Source organism: Delphinapterus leucas, chromosome 9 (assembly GCF_059928025.1).
Source record: "Delphinapterus leucas isolate spDelLeu-1000000601 "Yukka" chromosome 9, BTC_Dleu_Yukka2, whole genome shotgun sequence".
In the NCBI taxonomy this organism is placed as follows: Eukaryota; Metazoa; Chordata; class Mammalia; order Artiodactyla; family Monodontidae; genus Delphinapterus; species Delphinapterus leucas.
The window spans coordinates 43,612,872-43,629,438 of record NC_143137.1 but is presented as its reverse complement, the minus strand read 5'-3'; the positions used below and the strand labels follow the sequence as shown (position 1 = coordinate 43,629,438).

The window sequence follows — 16,567 nt, the reverse complement described above, 5'->3', positions numbered from 1 at the left end:
AGACATTAGAATGGGCTCACACAGTGTTTTTACTGAAACATTTATTAATTGCCAAAATTAAAAGCCAGAAAATTTTACATTTAAAAAATTGACTTTTGGTTTCTCTTGAAAAATCGTAAGTCCTAGGCACGCTGGGCTTACATTTGCCTGTGGCGTCTTTCTGGCTGTCCTCTTCATGCTTCGTAACCCTCATCAGTGGTATTGTCTGCTGACACTGAGACAGAGGGTCAGTTACCATTTATCCTCAAGTTTGTGCTGCCTTTTTTTTTTTCATATTATAAACTTGAAAAGGAAATTGTTTTTTTACCTACATTTGTAAAAATTAGAAAAATGAGTGGTAGACTGAGAAATTATGTATACTTTAGGGTTCAAAACACTATACTGATTAGTGCAGAGCCCAGGAGGCCTGTTAAAATATATTGCCTGGACGTGATAGTCATTCATTTATTCAACAAATGTCATTTGAGTGCTTGCTATGTGCCACGTCACCGAGCTAGTCATCAAGACCTCAGTAGTTCACAAGATAGTCATGGTTCCCCCCCATTATGAAGTTTACAGTCTGGTGGGGTTTTCTGTGTTATTCCAAACCCATAGCTTATAAGCATCTGACAGGTGTAAATGGCCATTCCGAGTCACTCAAAGGCAGTAGAGGAGGTGGCCAATTATCTCCTTATAGTGAGCAACCCCCCCCCCCCACCCAAAACAAGAAAAACACACTGAAGCCCCATTGTCCCTTTTTCCTTTTATGTGGATAGAAAAGAGTAGGGGCATTTGCTTCCCTGCTGCTTCTAGGTTTCCTCCTAAGAAAGTCTGTCATTTATCTACACTTGCTTAGTATTTATTAGGCACACTGGCAGAGGAGCTGGGGAGGGACACAAAATATGTCAGAAACGGTTGCTCTCCTCGAATTGTTTCCAGTATAGTCAGGGAGGGGAGATATGCACTCCCACAGCTGCAAAAGACACCACATTTTAGCAGTTTTGGTAGTTGTTAGATCTTGGGTCTAGTCCACAAAAGTGTTTTAAACTTTTATTGAGAATAGCATACTAACCCCCCATAAGTCTGTTATTTTCTACTACTTTTTAATTTCAAATGTATACTGGTTAAGTTCCATTTTGTCACATAATGGTCTAAAAGAGTCTTTTAAGGACTGGTTTGTGAAATAAACACAATTTATAGTATTGTCTCACTGGGGAAATTCCTTCTATGGGTTTAAATACCCTACTAATAAACACATTTTTGGAATGTTGTAATTAATTTAAGTTGGATACGTCCCAATTTTGGAATTTCATATTCTTAGATTCATGGCACTGCAACTGACTTAGTCATCTAGTCCAACTTTCTGTTGGGTGTTGAAAATTTTTCTTTTATTGCAATCTAAGACTGCACTAGCAAATAATTTTCATCTCCTATGCCAATTCTGAACAGTTGGTGGTAGCTGCCTAAAATACTGAGTTGAGAAGGATTCTGAGGTTTTATTTGGGCTCTAAGGCAAAGGTTTCCATAACCATTTAGCAGAGTTTGTTAAGGATATGGAATTAAGAATGTTTTAATATATGCCTGAATATATGAAGGAGATTTTCTGGCTAACTGGAGTAAGTTTTGACCATCAGCCTTTAGAAATAGAAGTCTCAGTACTATTTTCTCTTTCTAATGGCCAATCTTTCATTCAGCCAGATTCTTTAGGAACTTCACCAAAGGATTTAAGCACAAAAAAAGAGAGCATATAATGGGGAGAGATGGAAAAAGTGTTTCTACTGACCTGCTTTGTTCACTTTTTGAGTTTGGGCCCTTTCCTCTTTACCAAAGGTGAAGCCTGCTTGACTGAGACTATCTGTCGCAGTGTGTGCAGCTACCAGGTTCCGGGTCCGTGGGGACAGGGACCACATCTGTCTTGTTCACTCTGTCAGGCACACTGCCTGGCATATGATAGGTACCTCAGAGTTTATAGAGTGAATGAATGAATACAACCCCTCACATCTTTGGAGGAAATTAACGATTAGCCCTTGGTCTTCTTGAGAGTTACATGGTACCTGGTACTGGATGCTTAAGCAGGTTTTTGATTACAAATGTGATCAGCAGAAGGATGATGGATATACTTTCACCCCTGATGGTGAGGAATAAGTATTTGACCATGCCACTGACCCTCTCTCTTGGGAGACAGAGTGTGTGGCCAAGTGCGGCACAGTGATTTCTTGCAACGTAATTCTTAAGCTTGGGTGTGTGTTCCAGTTCTCTTTTCTCAAGCTCTGGAGCTAGGTCATGGGGGTCTTTTCACAGTGTCAACCATTTTTGCTCAATTAATTGGATGAAAACAAAAGCTGGCCTCATGCCCTGTGGTTATTGCTTTATAAGCAAGAGGCGCAGATTGAACTGCAGGCTCCCTATAGGTCCAGGACCGGAATGCTGTGGTGGCTCTGGCCCTGTGGAGAGAGCTCAGTTTAAAGCATCTTGTAGCCACCTTTCTGGTTGACTTAGTCGGGGAGAAGGTAACCTTGCAAAGAAGCATTTCCCAGCTTAGGGAAGTGTGGATAAGAAATCCTGAGAACTTGCTAACAAAACTCCTTAAAGGGTTTTGATCTTTCTCCCACTTTTAAAAAGAAACAACAAATAAAACGTGCCAATCAGATGGCGGTCTCCAGAGTCTTTCATGTCACAGTGTGTCCGTTTACCACAGCATTTAGTAGGCCAATAATGCCTTTATCTTAAAGTAGTTAATAAGCATACCTTGCAGAGTTACTTTTATTTTCTGCTCCCTGTAGCACTGAGCAAAATCCCATTATGCAATTGGGTATTATTAGATGTTAAAAAGTTAATTTGTTCTGCATTCCATTAAAATTGCACTTTTTTTTCAGGTGCACTTGTCCTTACATCTCGTTTAAAACCTATAATTTAAGCTCACACCATGGTAAAGTCTTAAGTAACCTTTTGCCCCTGCTACCTTAATTATTCATCACACACATTATTTCAGGAGGATTGTGGCAATGGTTAGCTATTTGTTAGTTAATGAAAATATCTATCATTTAAAAAGCAAAATGTGGACTTGGAGTTTTAATTAAAATTGCACATCAATAAGGACATAACATGTACTTTTTATTGAGGAAAATAGACTTTAAAAAGCAATTGCTTGCTTTCTTTTTGAAATAACCATCCTTTGGTTAAGGCCAAACACTTGATTAAACAATTGATGGAAGTGCGGAGCTTATTTCCATTTAAAATATTAAAACATTTGCTTTTTAAATGTAATAGTTTTCCATTTTAATTCATTGTCACCTTATATAAATATACTTAGAGGTTACGATACAGTAAAAAAACAAGTGAAACCAGATCCTAATGGTGGTGTGGCAAAAATAAACTTTTTGTTATTTGATTCAAATATGTCAGATAATTTTATTTCAATCTTGTAGTGAATAAATAAATAATTTTAGGGATTGAAATTTCCTGAGACCATATTTTAATAGTTCTTGGTGCTTTATTTGGCTTACTTTTATTTGATAACCAGTATACACCATTAAACACGACCAGGTTCAGAGAGAACATTACTGACAATTGCAAACTCTACTCAGTAGTAGAGAGTGTCTGACATATGAAGCCCTTAGGATTACCTTGGAATTTTTTAGCCTAGAGAATTTACATCCTTATGTCACATCAAGAAAAAAAAGGTGGTGGTGGCGGTGGTGGGAGTAGCAAAGAAAGATAATGAGCAAGTCTGGAGAATATGGATTTTTGGAGTGTAATAGAGTCTTAGAAATTAGGTTCAGTCACCTCATGTCACAAAAGAATAAAAAGAAGCCCCAAAGATTCAATGACTTGTCCAAAGTCCTCCAGCTAATATAAATGGTTGAGATGGGAAAAGACCTGGGGTCTCTGGGCAGTTTGGTGGGCTTGACATAGATTTTTGGGGTCAGAGACAGATCTGGGTTTCAACCCTGACTTCATGGTTAACCACCTATGTGACCATGGGCGGATTGTTGAAGCTCTCTGAGCCTCAGTTTCCTCTTCTGTAAAATGGGATAATTTTCCATTTCAAGGGCATTGAGTGAACTTCATGAGGTAATGGATTCGAAGGGCTGGTTCAGGGCCTGGCTCTTCTAAGTGCTTAGTCAGCATGGGCTCCTTTTCCTTTGCCAGGCTGGTGGTGTTTTCTGTACAATACACAATTGTTTGACAGCAGGTCATTTATGCAGATTGAGACCCTGGCTATTTTGGCCTTGAGGTCTGAGTTTGCTGCTGGTCCAGCACCAGACATGTGGGGGCAGTAGTATATAGTATACACTCGGCTTTTGACGATAGTGTTGGAAGGTTAGAGCAGGGAATCCATGCTGAGGCCATTCCACACCTTTGTTCTGTGGCCTATGGACTCCTGAATTTCCCCACTCTAAATTTGATAGTGCAGCTGAGGAATCCACAGAGAGGGAGATGACATTGTGGAGGCCGCTGCCTTTTTCTTTTTTTTTTTTGCAAAAGAAATGTTTCACAGAAACTTTCCCTGTGAACCGTCTTCAGGAGATTTATACAGATTATGAAGTCAAAAGATGGGGTCATTCCAGACTTTTCTTTCCAGGCAGAGAGGCCAAAACATAATTTTAGCAGGTATTAGTAAAAATTGAGAATATTTTATGTATGCTGGGATTCTTGCCAACATCTGTGTTTGCAGCTCTCAAGATAGGGCTAAGGTGAAAGTTTTTCCTCCCTGCCCTTGGAAGACTGTTGAAACAAGCCGGCCACAGTTCTTTTCCATTGCATCTGTGTTACCGAGGCCTCTCTAGACACTGCTTTGTGGAGTCTTGGGCCAACACAAATTAATTTACTTTACACCGAAAGAGCTTCATGCTGAATGTTGACTGCAGGTGTGTTTTGAAGGAAGGGGTAGAAGAGTAAAGACTGAGGGATTTGGTCGTTAGACAAAGCAGGTGTAAGTCATTTGACTATTTCCCAACAAACTGCAAAACTGCTTAATTTGGTAAGAGAGTTTTTTTTTTTTTTTTAAATGTAACAAATGATTCTACAAAACGTGAGTCCAGTTAGGTAAATCCAGGGAGTTTACAAGATTAAAGGTAGATCTTTGAATTTGTTTAGAAGAGATGAGAAAAGATCTGTCTCTGAGGGGGGTACAAAATAAACATTTAAAAATATTGCCTCTGACATAACCATAATTAACTATTGCATGTATAGTCATTGATTAATATGTGAGCATGGTGATCCTTGGTGTATATGTTTATAAACCATATCCCTTTTATTAGATAAAGAATATACTCATTTATCCATAAAAATGAGTAAACCTCCATGAGAACATTTTAACCAGATATAGCAAAGATGGAAGCATTCTTTATTGATCATTTTGTGCAGAACATCAGAGAATGTTCCAGCAGAGTGCAGCAAAAGCCAATTATTGCAAAATATACTCTTGTTTTTCTTTAGTCAGTCTGGAATGTGGAGACATAGAGGAATTTCAGATTCAAAAAATGATGAAAACAAACAATAGAGATCCTGAACCAGTGTTCCCGTCCCCCATCCTTATGAGCAGGCCTCAAACAAGTAAAGTTTTCTCTAACTACTCAGCAATGCTGATCTTTCTTGAGGAAGGGAAGTGGTTGTAGCCCAGGATAACACTTAAAAGTTAGTGTGGTCTATTTTTACTTCTTTGTCTTTTAAATATAACTTTTTAAAAAGCCACAAGTACTATGTAACAGAATTCTTTGTCAGAAAATATAGATAAATAAAGAGAAGGAAATAAAAATTACCCTAATCCCACTGCCCAGAAAGAAATCATATTTTAAATTAAGTATCTTTCTTTCCAGATTTGTGGATTTGTTGTATTGTGTATAAACATAAATAGAAAATAGAAATATTTTAAAATGGGGTCATAAGGTACATGCTGTTTGGAAAGTTCTTTTTTCCATGTAAAAATAAATCATTAATATGTTCCATGTTAATAATATATGTAGTTTAGCTACTAGACCTTTTAAAAAATAGTTAACTCTTGCAGCTAGTTTCAATAACATTTGTATGGTATGTTTCTGCCTTTTGAAAAAATGTGGCATACTGCTTCACAGCAACATGTAAGTAATTCATTTCACTTTGTGAATAAATATTATTCTGATGCAGACCACTGTATATTTGATGTGTACCACAAGGAATAAATATTTACTATTGCAGACTAGCCGATTTTTCTTTCTGTTGGTAATTTACTTTAAGAAACTTCTCTTTCTAACTTCTATCCCATTCTTAGACAGAGTGATATTTTTTACAAGAATGTGATTACATAGTGATAATACCTTAAATTTGGTAATTTTTAAAGTGTTAGTTAAGTAGGAAAATAGATGCCTACTTTTCTTGCTTTCTGTCTGCCAAAATTCTATTAATTTTGATTGTCCTACTTAACAACAATAATAATGATATGTTATTATATTTTCAATATGATAATTGTGTTCACAATTATGTTCACAATATGATAATTAAAAAAAGAAGCATAAAAGATTATACTTGGGGGCTTCCCTGGTGGCGCAGTGGTTGAGAGTCCGCCTGCCGTTGCAGGGGACGCAGGTCCGTGCCCCGGTCTGGGAAGATCCCATATGCCACGGAGCGGCTGGGCCCGTGAGCCATGGCCGCTGAGCCTGCGCGTCCAGAGCCTGTGCTCCGCAATGGGAGAGACCACAACAGTGAGAGGCCCACGTAACGCAAAAAAAAAAAAAAAAGATTATACTTGGCTTTCCACAAAGAGAAAGAGCTATCAAGTTTTAAAAAAATGTAATTAATAAATACTATTTAGTTGGCATATGAGCACATCCATTTGAACTATGTCTGGCATATGAATATTCCTGAAGGAATCCTCACTGGGGAAGAACTTGAAGTGACCCAGGTCAAGGACCCTCCCATCAGAAATGAGTGCCACTTCCCCAACAGCCTGGGGCAGTGGTCATGATGAGTGCCTGGGATCTGGACACTTGTTGATTCAGAAGCAAGGAGATTAGCTATGTAGGAAACTATAGCCAGGTTAGAGAGATTATGGAAGCGACTTGCTGAGAGGCTGAGGACTTAGCAGGCCTGGCTGTGGGATAAGACTGGCTGCCAAAGCACAGGTGTGGACCAGACTCCGTAGCAGAGGACACCTGCCTCTGCTACTGGGGGCAGCCCTGGGCCTGCAGGGACACAGTGGGGGAGGCATGCAGAGTCAGGGCCCATGGGTGGGCACACCCTGTCTCTGGTAGTTAGCAGGAGTTAAGATTAAGGGAGTCTTCTTTATGGTATGTAAAGAATATACAATCATAGAAAACAAACAAAAAAAACCATAAAAATATCTTGCATTGTTTTAGCAACAGAGTTCAAAGTCGGTAAACTTCAAAAAATTGTAGATGCCCCAGGAAATAAATTTAAGGGCTGGAGATATTCACTTTACAAGAATGAGTGTATTAGGACATTTAAAAACCAACTGTAGTTTCTGTCCTTACTTTAATGATGAAACTTGAAGTTGTCTTTCAAGACGTAAGCCTCCATAAATGTAAAGCCACTATGGAGAACAGTAGGGAGGTTCCTTAAAAAACTAAAAATAGAGCTACTATAGGATCCAGCAATCCAACTCCTGGGCATATATCTGGAGAAAACCATAATTCGAAAAGATACATGCAGCCCAGTGTTCATTGCAGCACTATTTACAATAGCCAGGACATGGAAGCAACCTAAATGTCCATCAACAGAGGAATGGATAAAGAAGATGTGGTACATATATACAATGGAATATTACTCAGCCATAAAAAGAATGAAATAATGCCATTTGCAGCAACATGGATGGACCTAGAGATTCTCATACTGAGTGAAGTAATTCGGAGAGAGAAAGACAGATATCATATAATATCGTTTATATGTGGAATCTAAAAAAAGGGTACAAATGAACTTATCTACAAAACAGAACTAGAGTTACAGATGTAGAAAACAAAATTATGGTTACCAGGGAGTAAGGGAAGGGGAGGGATAAATTGCTAGATTGGTATTGACATGTACATACTACTGTATATAAAATAGATAACTAAGAAGGACCTACTGTATAGCACAGGGAACTCTACCCAATACTCTGTAATGGCCTCTATGGGAAAAGAATCTAAAAAAGAGTGGATATATGTATAACAGATTCACTTTGCTGTACACCCGAAACTAACACAACATTGTAAATCAACTATATTCCAATTAAAAAAAAAAAAAAGAAAAAAAAAAAGACATAAGCCTCCCTAAAAAATCTTGTGATGGAGGTAAGCAGCCACCAGGGGGCAGCCACAGCTTGGTTAAAACTATTGCATGTCTGAACAATAAAGTATTTTCTCTGGTGGGAAAGTTAAAAGGACTGCTTTTATTCCTTTTTGAACTAAAGCAAATAAAATAAAAAGAAAGTTAAGTAAAATTTACAAAACAGAATTAATGCATTCCTTGACTTCTTAGCTATTGAGTGACATTTTTTGCTTCAGCCTCCGACTGCACCATCTTTCTCTGACTTGACTTTCCCGATGTTTTTCTCATCACCTTGTAGCTAGAGAAATACACACATACACCATGTATATGTATTCTTTTTATTTTAAAATTCTATCTTTTTGATTCTGTGCTTGAAGAACAAGTGGTTATAGCAAGGTGATTTATGGAAGAGCAGAAGAAAACTTCTTGGCTTATCATTTCAAAAGAATAGAGAGAAGACTGCTCTCTAGTCTTATAAAACAGAGAACTACCCCTTTTCCAAAGCACAGTTTTCTGCTGCCAGCCAGATGCTGCTTGAAATGTACAACCTCTATCCTTTAGTAGTTCTAAAATTTGCCTTAGGTTGAATCTAAAGGGGAGCATTTAAAAATACAGATTCCCCACCGTAGATTCACTGAATTTCAAGGAAGAAGGCTTTTTTTTTAAAAAAAGTGTTCCTGGTGATTCTGATGCAAAGTCCAGGAAAATGCCTGGCAACTTTCTCTCTTGTAACTTGTGAGCGCTACACTAGGAAGAGAATTCTTCAGAACTAACTTTTTAAAAAGTTTGAATTATTGGAAACAGGTATTTAAAAATATCTACAAATGGTACCTGTAAGAAGGTTTTAAGCAGAGGTTTTCATACAATTTTGTAAAAAATTTTAGTATGTAGACTATCTTTTAATGAAATTTCTTATTTGGGGGTTTCTTCTTTACACTTTACCTCAGTATAACATTTGTTTTTTGAATTTTGGAAATGGAAATGTACTTTCCTGCTTAGCAGCTTTTCAAGAAAGATCATGAATGCCAGAGTAATTGGAGTTCCTTTTTATGCCTTGATTTGGAGATTTGATCATGCTGAGAGTAACAGATGTACAAGTGGATATTCACCATCATGTTATGGTAAAAAATTTTTAAATTGTTTATGATTTATTTGGTACACATTTATTTGGTATAAAATTAATATATTATGTGTTCATTAATTTCTCCTCTAAACTATGAAAACTATGTCTAGTTTACAGACAAGAACTTGAGCAATGAGGAGGAAAAGCACTTATGTAAGGACATTCTAACATACTGTAAACACACGGAAGAGCCCTGGATTATTTTGATTTCCATGTCATTTTGTTATCCACTATTTTGGAATAATTGGAGAAGTTCTCCTCCTTTTCCTACCCCCTGTCTAAACTTAGAGACCGGTTATAGATCCAGCTGTTAAGTCATTCTTCCTAGACCTCACTTTATCTAGTGGTTTATCGTTAATTAATTCAAAGCATGATGATAATTCACACAGGCACACGTTTGAGAGGCAGTTTGGTCAGGTGATAGATGTCTTGGGGAAATGGATGTCAGGTCTCCCCTCCTCAAAAGGCTCAGGAAGAAAAAAAAGTACTGTCATGAGAGGAACTAGAAGTAGCAGGGAATCAAGAAACATCTTTCGGGACCTACTCAAGCTAACTTTGACATTGCCTGTGCTTTAAAAAACCAAGCAGGCCTTGCGGTATTTTATTTTGGCGCTGAGCTTCATAAACTAAACCAGTGTCTTTTGCCACTTGCTCATAAGATCCTGCTTGACCTTTCGGTGGCAGCCCTGTTAAGAGAGAAAAAACTGAAGAAAGCACAAACACAGAAACTTTGAATTAGTTCTTCTAAACAAACGATCTATTTTCTTACCTTAAAAGAAAACAAAAAGGAAGCCTGGTTTTGGGTAACATTTATCAAATTTAGACTAAAATAAACCTAGAGGTTTATAAGGTCCAGTCTGTGGAGTAAAATATTGGCATGAGGAGAATGGAAACTTTGCATGTAGGAAAATGTTCGGTAGTAGAATTAGAAGGGAAAAATCACTAGTCATGACCCGATGTTACTACAGCTACACCAGCTTATTTATAATAGGAATTCAGTGTGTTATAACAAAGAGGGTTCTGTAAATGCACCATGATAAAAATGACTAATACTTATAATAGCTATTTTTTGAGCACTTACTGTGTGCCAGCGAGTGTTAAGTACTTTACCTACATTATCTCAATTATTTTTAAGGGTTCTTTTGCACAGAAGGACTCTGAAATTTTTTGCTTCCAATAATCTAATTCTTTTAAAAGGCATTTCTTTATGTAAACACTTCCCTGTGGATTTGGGATTTTAGGAAATAAAAGGGAAAATATTAGCTAAACTTGTATAAGAGAGAATGATGATATTGGGCACATGGTATAAACTCTCCCCAGATTTCCCAAACTGTGCTCCAAGGAATATTCCTTCGGGAGATATTAATAGGTGTTTTGTGAAAAGTGGGTTTTAAAACACTGCATTCTATATCCTCCTGTTAGGGGTTCACTAAGCCACGTTGGGTTATTAAAGGCTCTGAGAAGTTCTGCTCTAAAGAAACTTAAAAAAAACTATGTTTAATATTTTCCTAATTTATGTAAGCACAGAGCACTGTGTGTGGGAGAAGGGAGTATATGTTCCACGAGTGCCTGGCTGGTGTTGGGAGACAGTTCTGTGTGGTGTATCGTGTTTCTGCACATCTTGCGAGCTAAGGCACTGGCTGCCTTTGCTCTGAACTATCTCTTTAAGACTATTTTTACAGGGAATAGCCTTGGATGATAGAGGTAGTATCTCCCTCCAGAGTGAAGCATAGGTTGTTTCTTGTCTAGTATAACGAAGATAGTCACTCCTTCCAGGTATACTTACTGACCATTATAAAATATTTGGGTTCCCTAAGCTCTGGATTCTTCTTCTGTAACCCAACCCACTGCCTGTGTAGATGTCACCTTGGTTCTTTTTATATCACTTGTGGGAATTTGGGCTCAGGAAGCTGGTGCAAATGCTGAATTCTGAGTTTTTTGTTTTTTTTTTTTGGCTGCGCGCGGGCTTTCTGTAGTTGCAGCGAGCAGGGGCTACTCTTTGTTGTGGTGCATGGGCTTCTCATTGTGGTGGCTTCTCTTGGCTGCGCGCGGGCTTTCTGTAGTTGCAGCGAGCAGGGGCTACTCTTTGTTGTGGTGCATGGGCTTCTCATTGTGGTGGCTTCTCTTGCTGCGGAACACGAGCTCTGGGTGCAGTAGTTGTGGCACGTGGGCTCAGTAGTTGTGGCTCACAGGCTCTAGAGTGCAGACTCAGTAGTTGTGGCACATTGGCTTAGTTGCTCCACTGCATGTGGGATCTTCCTGGACCAGGGCTCGAACCCATGTCCCCTGCGGGCGGATTCTTAACCACTGTGCTACCAGAGAATTCCCTGAATTCTGGGTATTAAGTTTGCTATAAGTAATAAAATTATTTGTCTTTTGAATCTTCCGCAAGCATCCATGAAACTATGACAGATTAACTTGTTAACTTGCAAGTAGGGTAAAATCTTAGACCCTACACAATTCTTGACAGTTAGGAAATGCTGAAATATGTTCTTGGAGGTAAATGAGTCTAATTCTGGCTGTGTAAACTAGGGTGGGATGGGGTGGAGTAGCTGGGGGAAAAGCTATGAAGAATGGAAAGGAAAAAAAAAAAAGATTCAACAATGTATGTCGCCAAGGTGCAAGAACCTTCCAAACATTCTGGAATATTGAATCTCCTTGCAATTTTGCTCCTCTGAGACAATCTCAGTTCCTATTGCTTTCCTTTTAGGTTGTATTTTCTAGACATCAGTTATGTTTTGCTACTGTTCTTTTTTATGCTTTATTTTTCCAGGTGTAGAATTTCTATTTATATAATGAAACATAAAGTGGTGGTGGATCATTGGTAACAGCTCTTTTAGATTTAGGAAAATGAAAGAAATACACATTTATTGAATACCTGGCACTCTCCTAGGCACATTACATGGGTTTTTAAGTGTAATCTTCCATGCTACTCAGGATTTTGGTATTATTATATGCAAGAAGCAACTTGGGGCTCTGAGGATGTGGTTGTAATAGTCATAGCTAGCATTTATAGAACACTTCCTACACCAGCTACTATGCTAATAGTATATGATACTATATAATAGTATATAGTACAAGATATTTTCTTATCTCATTCTCATAATGACCCTGAAATAGTTACTATTATTATCCTATTTTATGCATAAGGAAACAAAGGACCAGAGAGGAAGTGATCCCAGGTCATGTAATTAGCAGAGCTATGATCTGAATGCAGGTATGCATCTATGACTTCAATGTCAGGTCATTCCCTCAAGCCTTGATTTAAGGTTTTATGAACATAACAGTACTATGTGGCTTGAGCTTAAGGTGACTATGTAGTTAAAATCCAAACTAGACATTTTGGAGAGGAAGAGGGGTAATATTAATAATTGCACCAGGACAAAAGGAATAAGCCCAGACTGTCATGGAAAAGCAGATGTGTGGTCACTCAGTGATGTGCAAATAAAACAAGTAAGTTCTAGGATAGACTGAGCATATTTGCACTACTGATTTTTGAGTTGTGGTTCTAAGGTATTATCTCCCATTGAGTCAATATGTTGAATTCAAATAGCTTTAAGTATTTTAGTGTTCCTTTAAAAGTGTTTTATTGCGAAGGTAGATCCACCCTTACTGACAGTTCCAATATAAATAAAATGGATTACTGCACACCCTTTTCTCACACCTCAGAGTTTTATGGGTACCAGAATTTAGTATGGCCCAAAGTAGAGTGAATATTTACGACATTTCTAAAGCAAAACAGGAGAGAATTACTTTTCTCTCTCCTTTCCACCCCCTCAAACTGAGGAACATGATTGACTTGGCTTTATAGGGTCCACGTTCCTAATCTAAACGAAACGCAGCTGAGGGTGGAAAATTGCAACTCTATCTTGTCCTCCCAATGTCAACTGACAAATGATAAAATACTTAAACTTTGCTTTCCTTGACATCATTTTCAGTGGGAGTTAAAATAAAGAGAGAATAGTATTTAATATACAGATCTATAATAACTATGGTAGTTTTCTTGTTGTGACTTATACATAGTTGTTTAATTAGCCTCTACAGGCTATTACAGTGGTTTTCAATTGATTTTTCTCTATGGCACTACTTGTTAGATTTTTTTGATGTCAGGGTTAGGATAGCTTTGTATATACATTTTGTGCATTTTTTTTTTCTATACTGAAGTATTTTTGAAAGGGTATATTCTGTGAAATGATCCCACTATCAAATAATCTATCTTTTGGAGATTAACCATACACTTTAGCATGTTAGACTAAGAGAAATGCGTGTGAACAAATAACTTGTTCACTTTCTTTAGCCTAGCATTTCCCACATTTAGACACCAAATGTCTGTTTTTTTGTTTTTTGTTTTTTGTTTTTGTGGAGCATCTATTAACTTTCTGTAGAACTTTAGAAGCACGTTTTGGAATCCATCAGTATGTGTGTATTTCTACCCTTATTTGTTATTATATCTCCTTTTCTTTCTTAATTTTGTGTTGCCGTCACTTCCCCACTTTTTTGAGTTTTGCCTTGAGATTTAAAAAAATTCAACCAGAACTGTTTCTATTATTTATTTATCAAACTTACTCTAATTCATTATGTTTGAATCTCCTAATCCCCCTTTTCCTGCCTACTGTGGTTTGCTTTGTTCCTTTTTCAAACTTCTTACTTGAATGCTTGCATCATTTATTTTAATTCTTTTAGAACACTGAAAGCATGTAAGGCTATGAATTTGTCTTTGAGCACAGTTTTGCCAACATACACATTTAAGTGTAGTGATGAAGCAGTATGGCTTGGTGAAAATACCATAGGCCTAGGAGGCAGCTGGACCTTTATTAGGATCTTGTCACTTATTTCATGACCTTGAGTCTCACTTTATACTACTATGAAATGGGACTGTTAATACTTAGCTTTCAGATTTACTAAAAAAGTAATTAAATTTTGTCTGTAGAGTTCATAGCATATAGTACCTGGATGGTAGATTGTTGACCAATGGGTACTTACCATTATTATTTTTATATTTTTACAAATAATCTATAATTTAAATTTTTATTTCCCTTTGACACAGTAGTTGTCCAGTAGCTTTTTAGGAGAGTGATTTTACTTCCCAAATAGCAAGATTTAAAAACATACAGTTTTCCTAATATTTAGTTGTTTTATAAGCTGATCAGACCATGTGTTCTTTAGAATTTTGCATAGGTAAACCTACACAGGCAAGGGATAGATCTGGATTTTGGTGGAAATATTTTTTGAAGCGACAACTCTCTCTGCTTAACCTGACTTTCCTGTTCAGAGCCAGAGTCACATGGTTAGTAGAAATTACTCCTGATGCTGGTGGATAGTTGACAAATATTTTTACTTGGCAACGCTTTGTAACTGGGCCTTTTTTGGTGTGCTTTCAAGAGGATTAATGTTGAAATAGGAGAAAAGAGCAAATCAAGTACTGTGTGCTAGCTACCATGTCAACCAGAAAGCCCCCTATATTATATTTGTTATTGTAAAGATAACCAAAGAAAAAGTATGTTATAATATCCCCAAGAAACTCATTCCAGTTTGTCCAACACTTGTACCAGGAATTTTTTCTTAAATTATTCTCAAAAATCTTTATTTTGCAGTATAATTCCATTATGATGTGATTTTATAAATGTTATGTTTCTTTCATGATAAACCTAGAGGGTTCCATGAAAAACTAGCTGATATCATCGGATTCAAGGTGTTCTTTTTGGCCATTATGCTAAAGTATTAAACTAAGGTAGCTTTGTTTCTTTTCTTTCTTGTTTTAGCAGAAAAATGCTCTCGGAAAATCAAATTTGTATATTTTATTATTCAAAATAAAGGATGACTTGAAGTAAAAACTATGTAATTTTTAAAAATTAGGTCTATAGGAGAGTTATTATAATGTCTAAACAAATTTTTATGATAAACATGCTTTTCCTTTTTTTCCAAGAGATTTCCCCCCATTTGTATCACATGTGGAATATTATGCTCTATGAGTTTCCCCTGTAGGATTTCAGAGTTGAGGAGCTATTTACCTGCTAGGATCCTGTGTCCTTCACTCTCTCTTAAGGCACTGATCCATTCTATAATTCAGACCCTCAGTTGAAAAAGAACTGACATACACGTGAAAAAGAGAGGGCTTATGTATTCCTTGAGGCATGTTTCATTAATCACCTAGCCACTTTACCAAGGAGACTGAAAGCTGTGAATCATTTCCTGCAGTGCTACAGATTAGAAGACCCTTGACTTAGGAAGATGGATAATGTGTGCTACAATTAACTCCTTTATATCTGTTTTATTTCTGTTCTTTGTTTTAACACATAGCATATAGTTTTATACAAATACAGAGATAAGCAATTAAAAATTTGCATTTCCTAGCATCAAGACAAGTCTTTTATTGATGGGTACTGATAGTTACGTGAAAACACATTGTATATTAATCAATAATTTACATTCAGTGACAGTCATCTGTGTAATGTCTTTCCTCTGATACATCATTGGTACAACACAATTTGGCAGTGAGATAGCAACAGTTGTTAATCGATTTTGCATTCCTTCAGCAGAGTTGCATCAATTCTCCCATAACCTAATCCAGCAGAGTTATTAGATAGAATGCTATACTGTACTTGCATTTGAAATTTCTTCCTCTGTTTTTACTCTGAGTATTTATTTTCCATCATCTTGTAGCATTGTAGCATTGATTGGTGCAAGTAATGTATTATTCATGCCATTCTGCTTTCATTCCATTAGTGCTATCAGCATTAGTATTCAGTCTAAAGAGATACACTTATGTCAAGAGCTCTTTGGATCAACCTGTTCCATTTTGCATGTTTCACATTCATAGAAGAGACTTCTTTTGTATAGTAGACCGTTTTATTTTGTTGGTTCCAATTGAAATGATATAAGAAGCTTAGATGAGGCTGATGTAAATGTGCCCTCTTAAATAATTTTTTAGTTTACAAGTAATCATTGTGCCAAATGTGGAAAATTTGGAAACATATTAAGGAGGAAAATAAAGTCATCCATAATTTCATCACCCTATTCATGTCTTGATCCAATACCTTGCCTTCTACTCTCTCTCTTTTTTTAAGTTAAGTTCATGTTGGACTTCCCTGGTTGTCCAGTGGTTAAGACTACACATTTCCATTGCAAGGGGCACAGTTTCTATCCCTGGTCAGGAAACTAAGATCCTGCGTGCTGCAACATGTGGCCAAAAACACCCAAACCAAACCAAACCCAAACAAA

At 37.1% G+C, this 16,567-nt stretch overlaps 1 protein-coding gene across 4 annotated transcripts in view; it reads left to right on the top strand.

Annotated features, from left to right (window-relative positions):
• The window catches only part of BBS9 (Bardet-Biedl syndrome 9), a 453,658-nt gene that overhangs the window by 275,417 nt on the left and 161,674 nt on the right, over nucleotides 1-16,567 (top strand). Inside the window, exon 21 of one of the 4 annotated variants that reach the window (XM_089917023.1) lies at nucleotides 9,223-9,344. The exons of the other annotated variants lie outside the window; for them this stretch is intronic. Coding sequence (XP_089773149.1) covers nucleotides 9,223-9,294 — 72 coding nt within the window. The 3' untranslated portion in view covers nucleotides 9,295-9,344. The remainder of the gene's footprint in view (nucleotides 1-9,222; nucleotides 9,345-16,567) is intronic. 4 annotated transcript variants of the gene reach the window in all.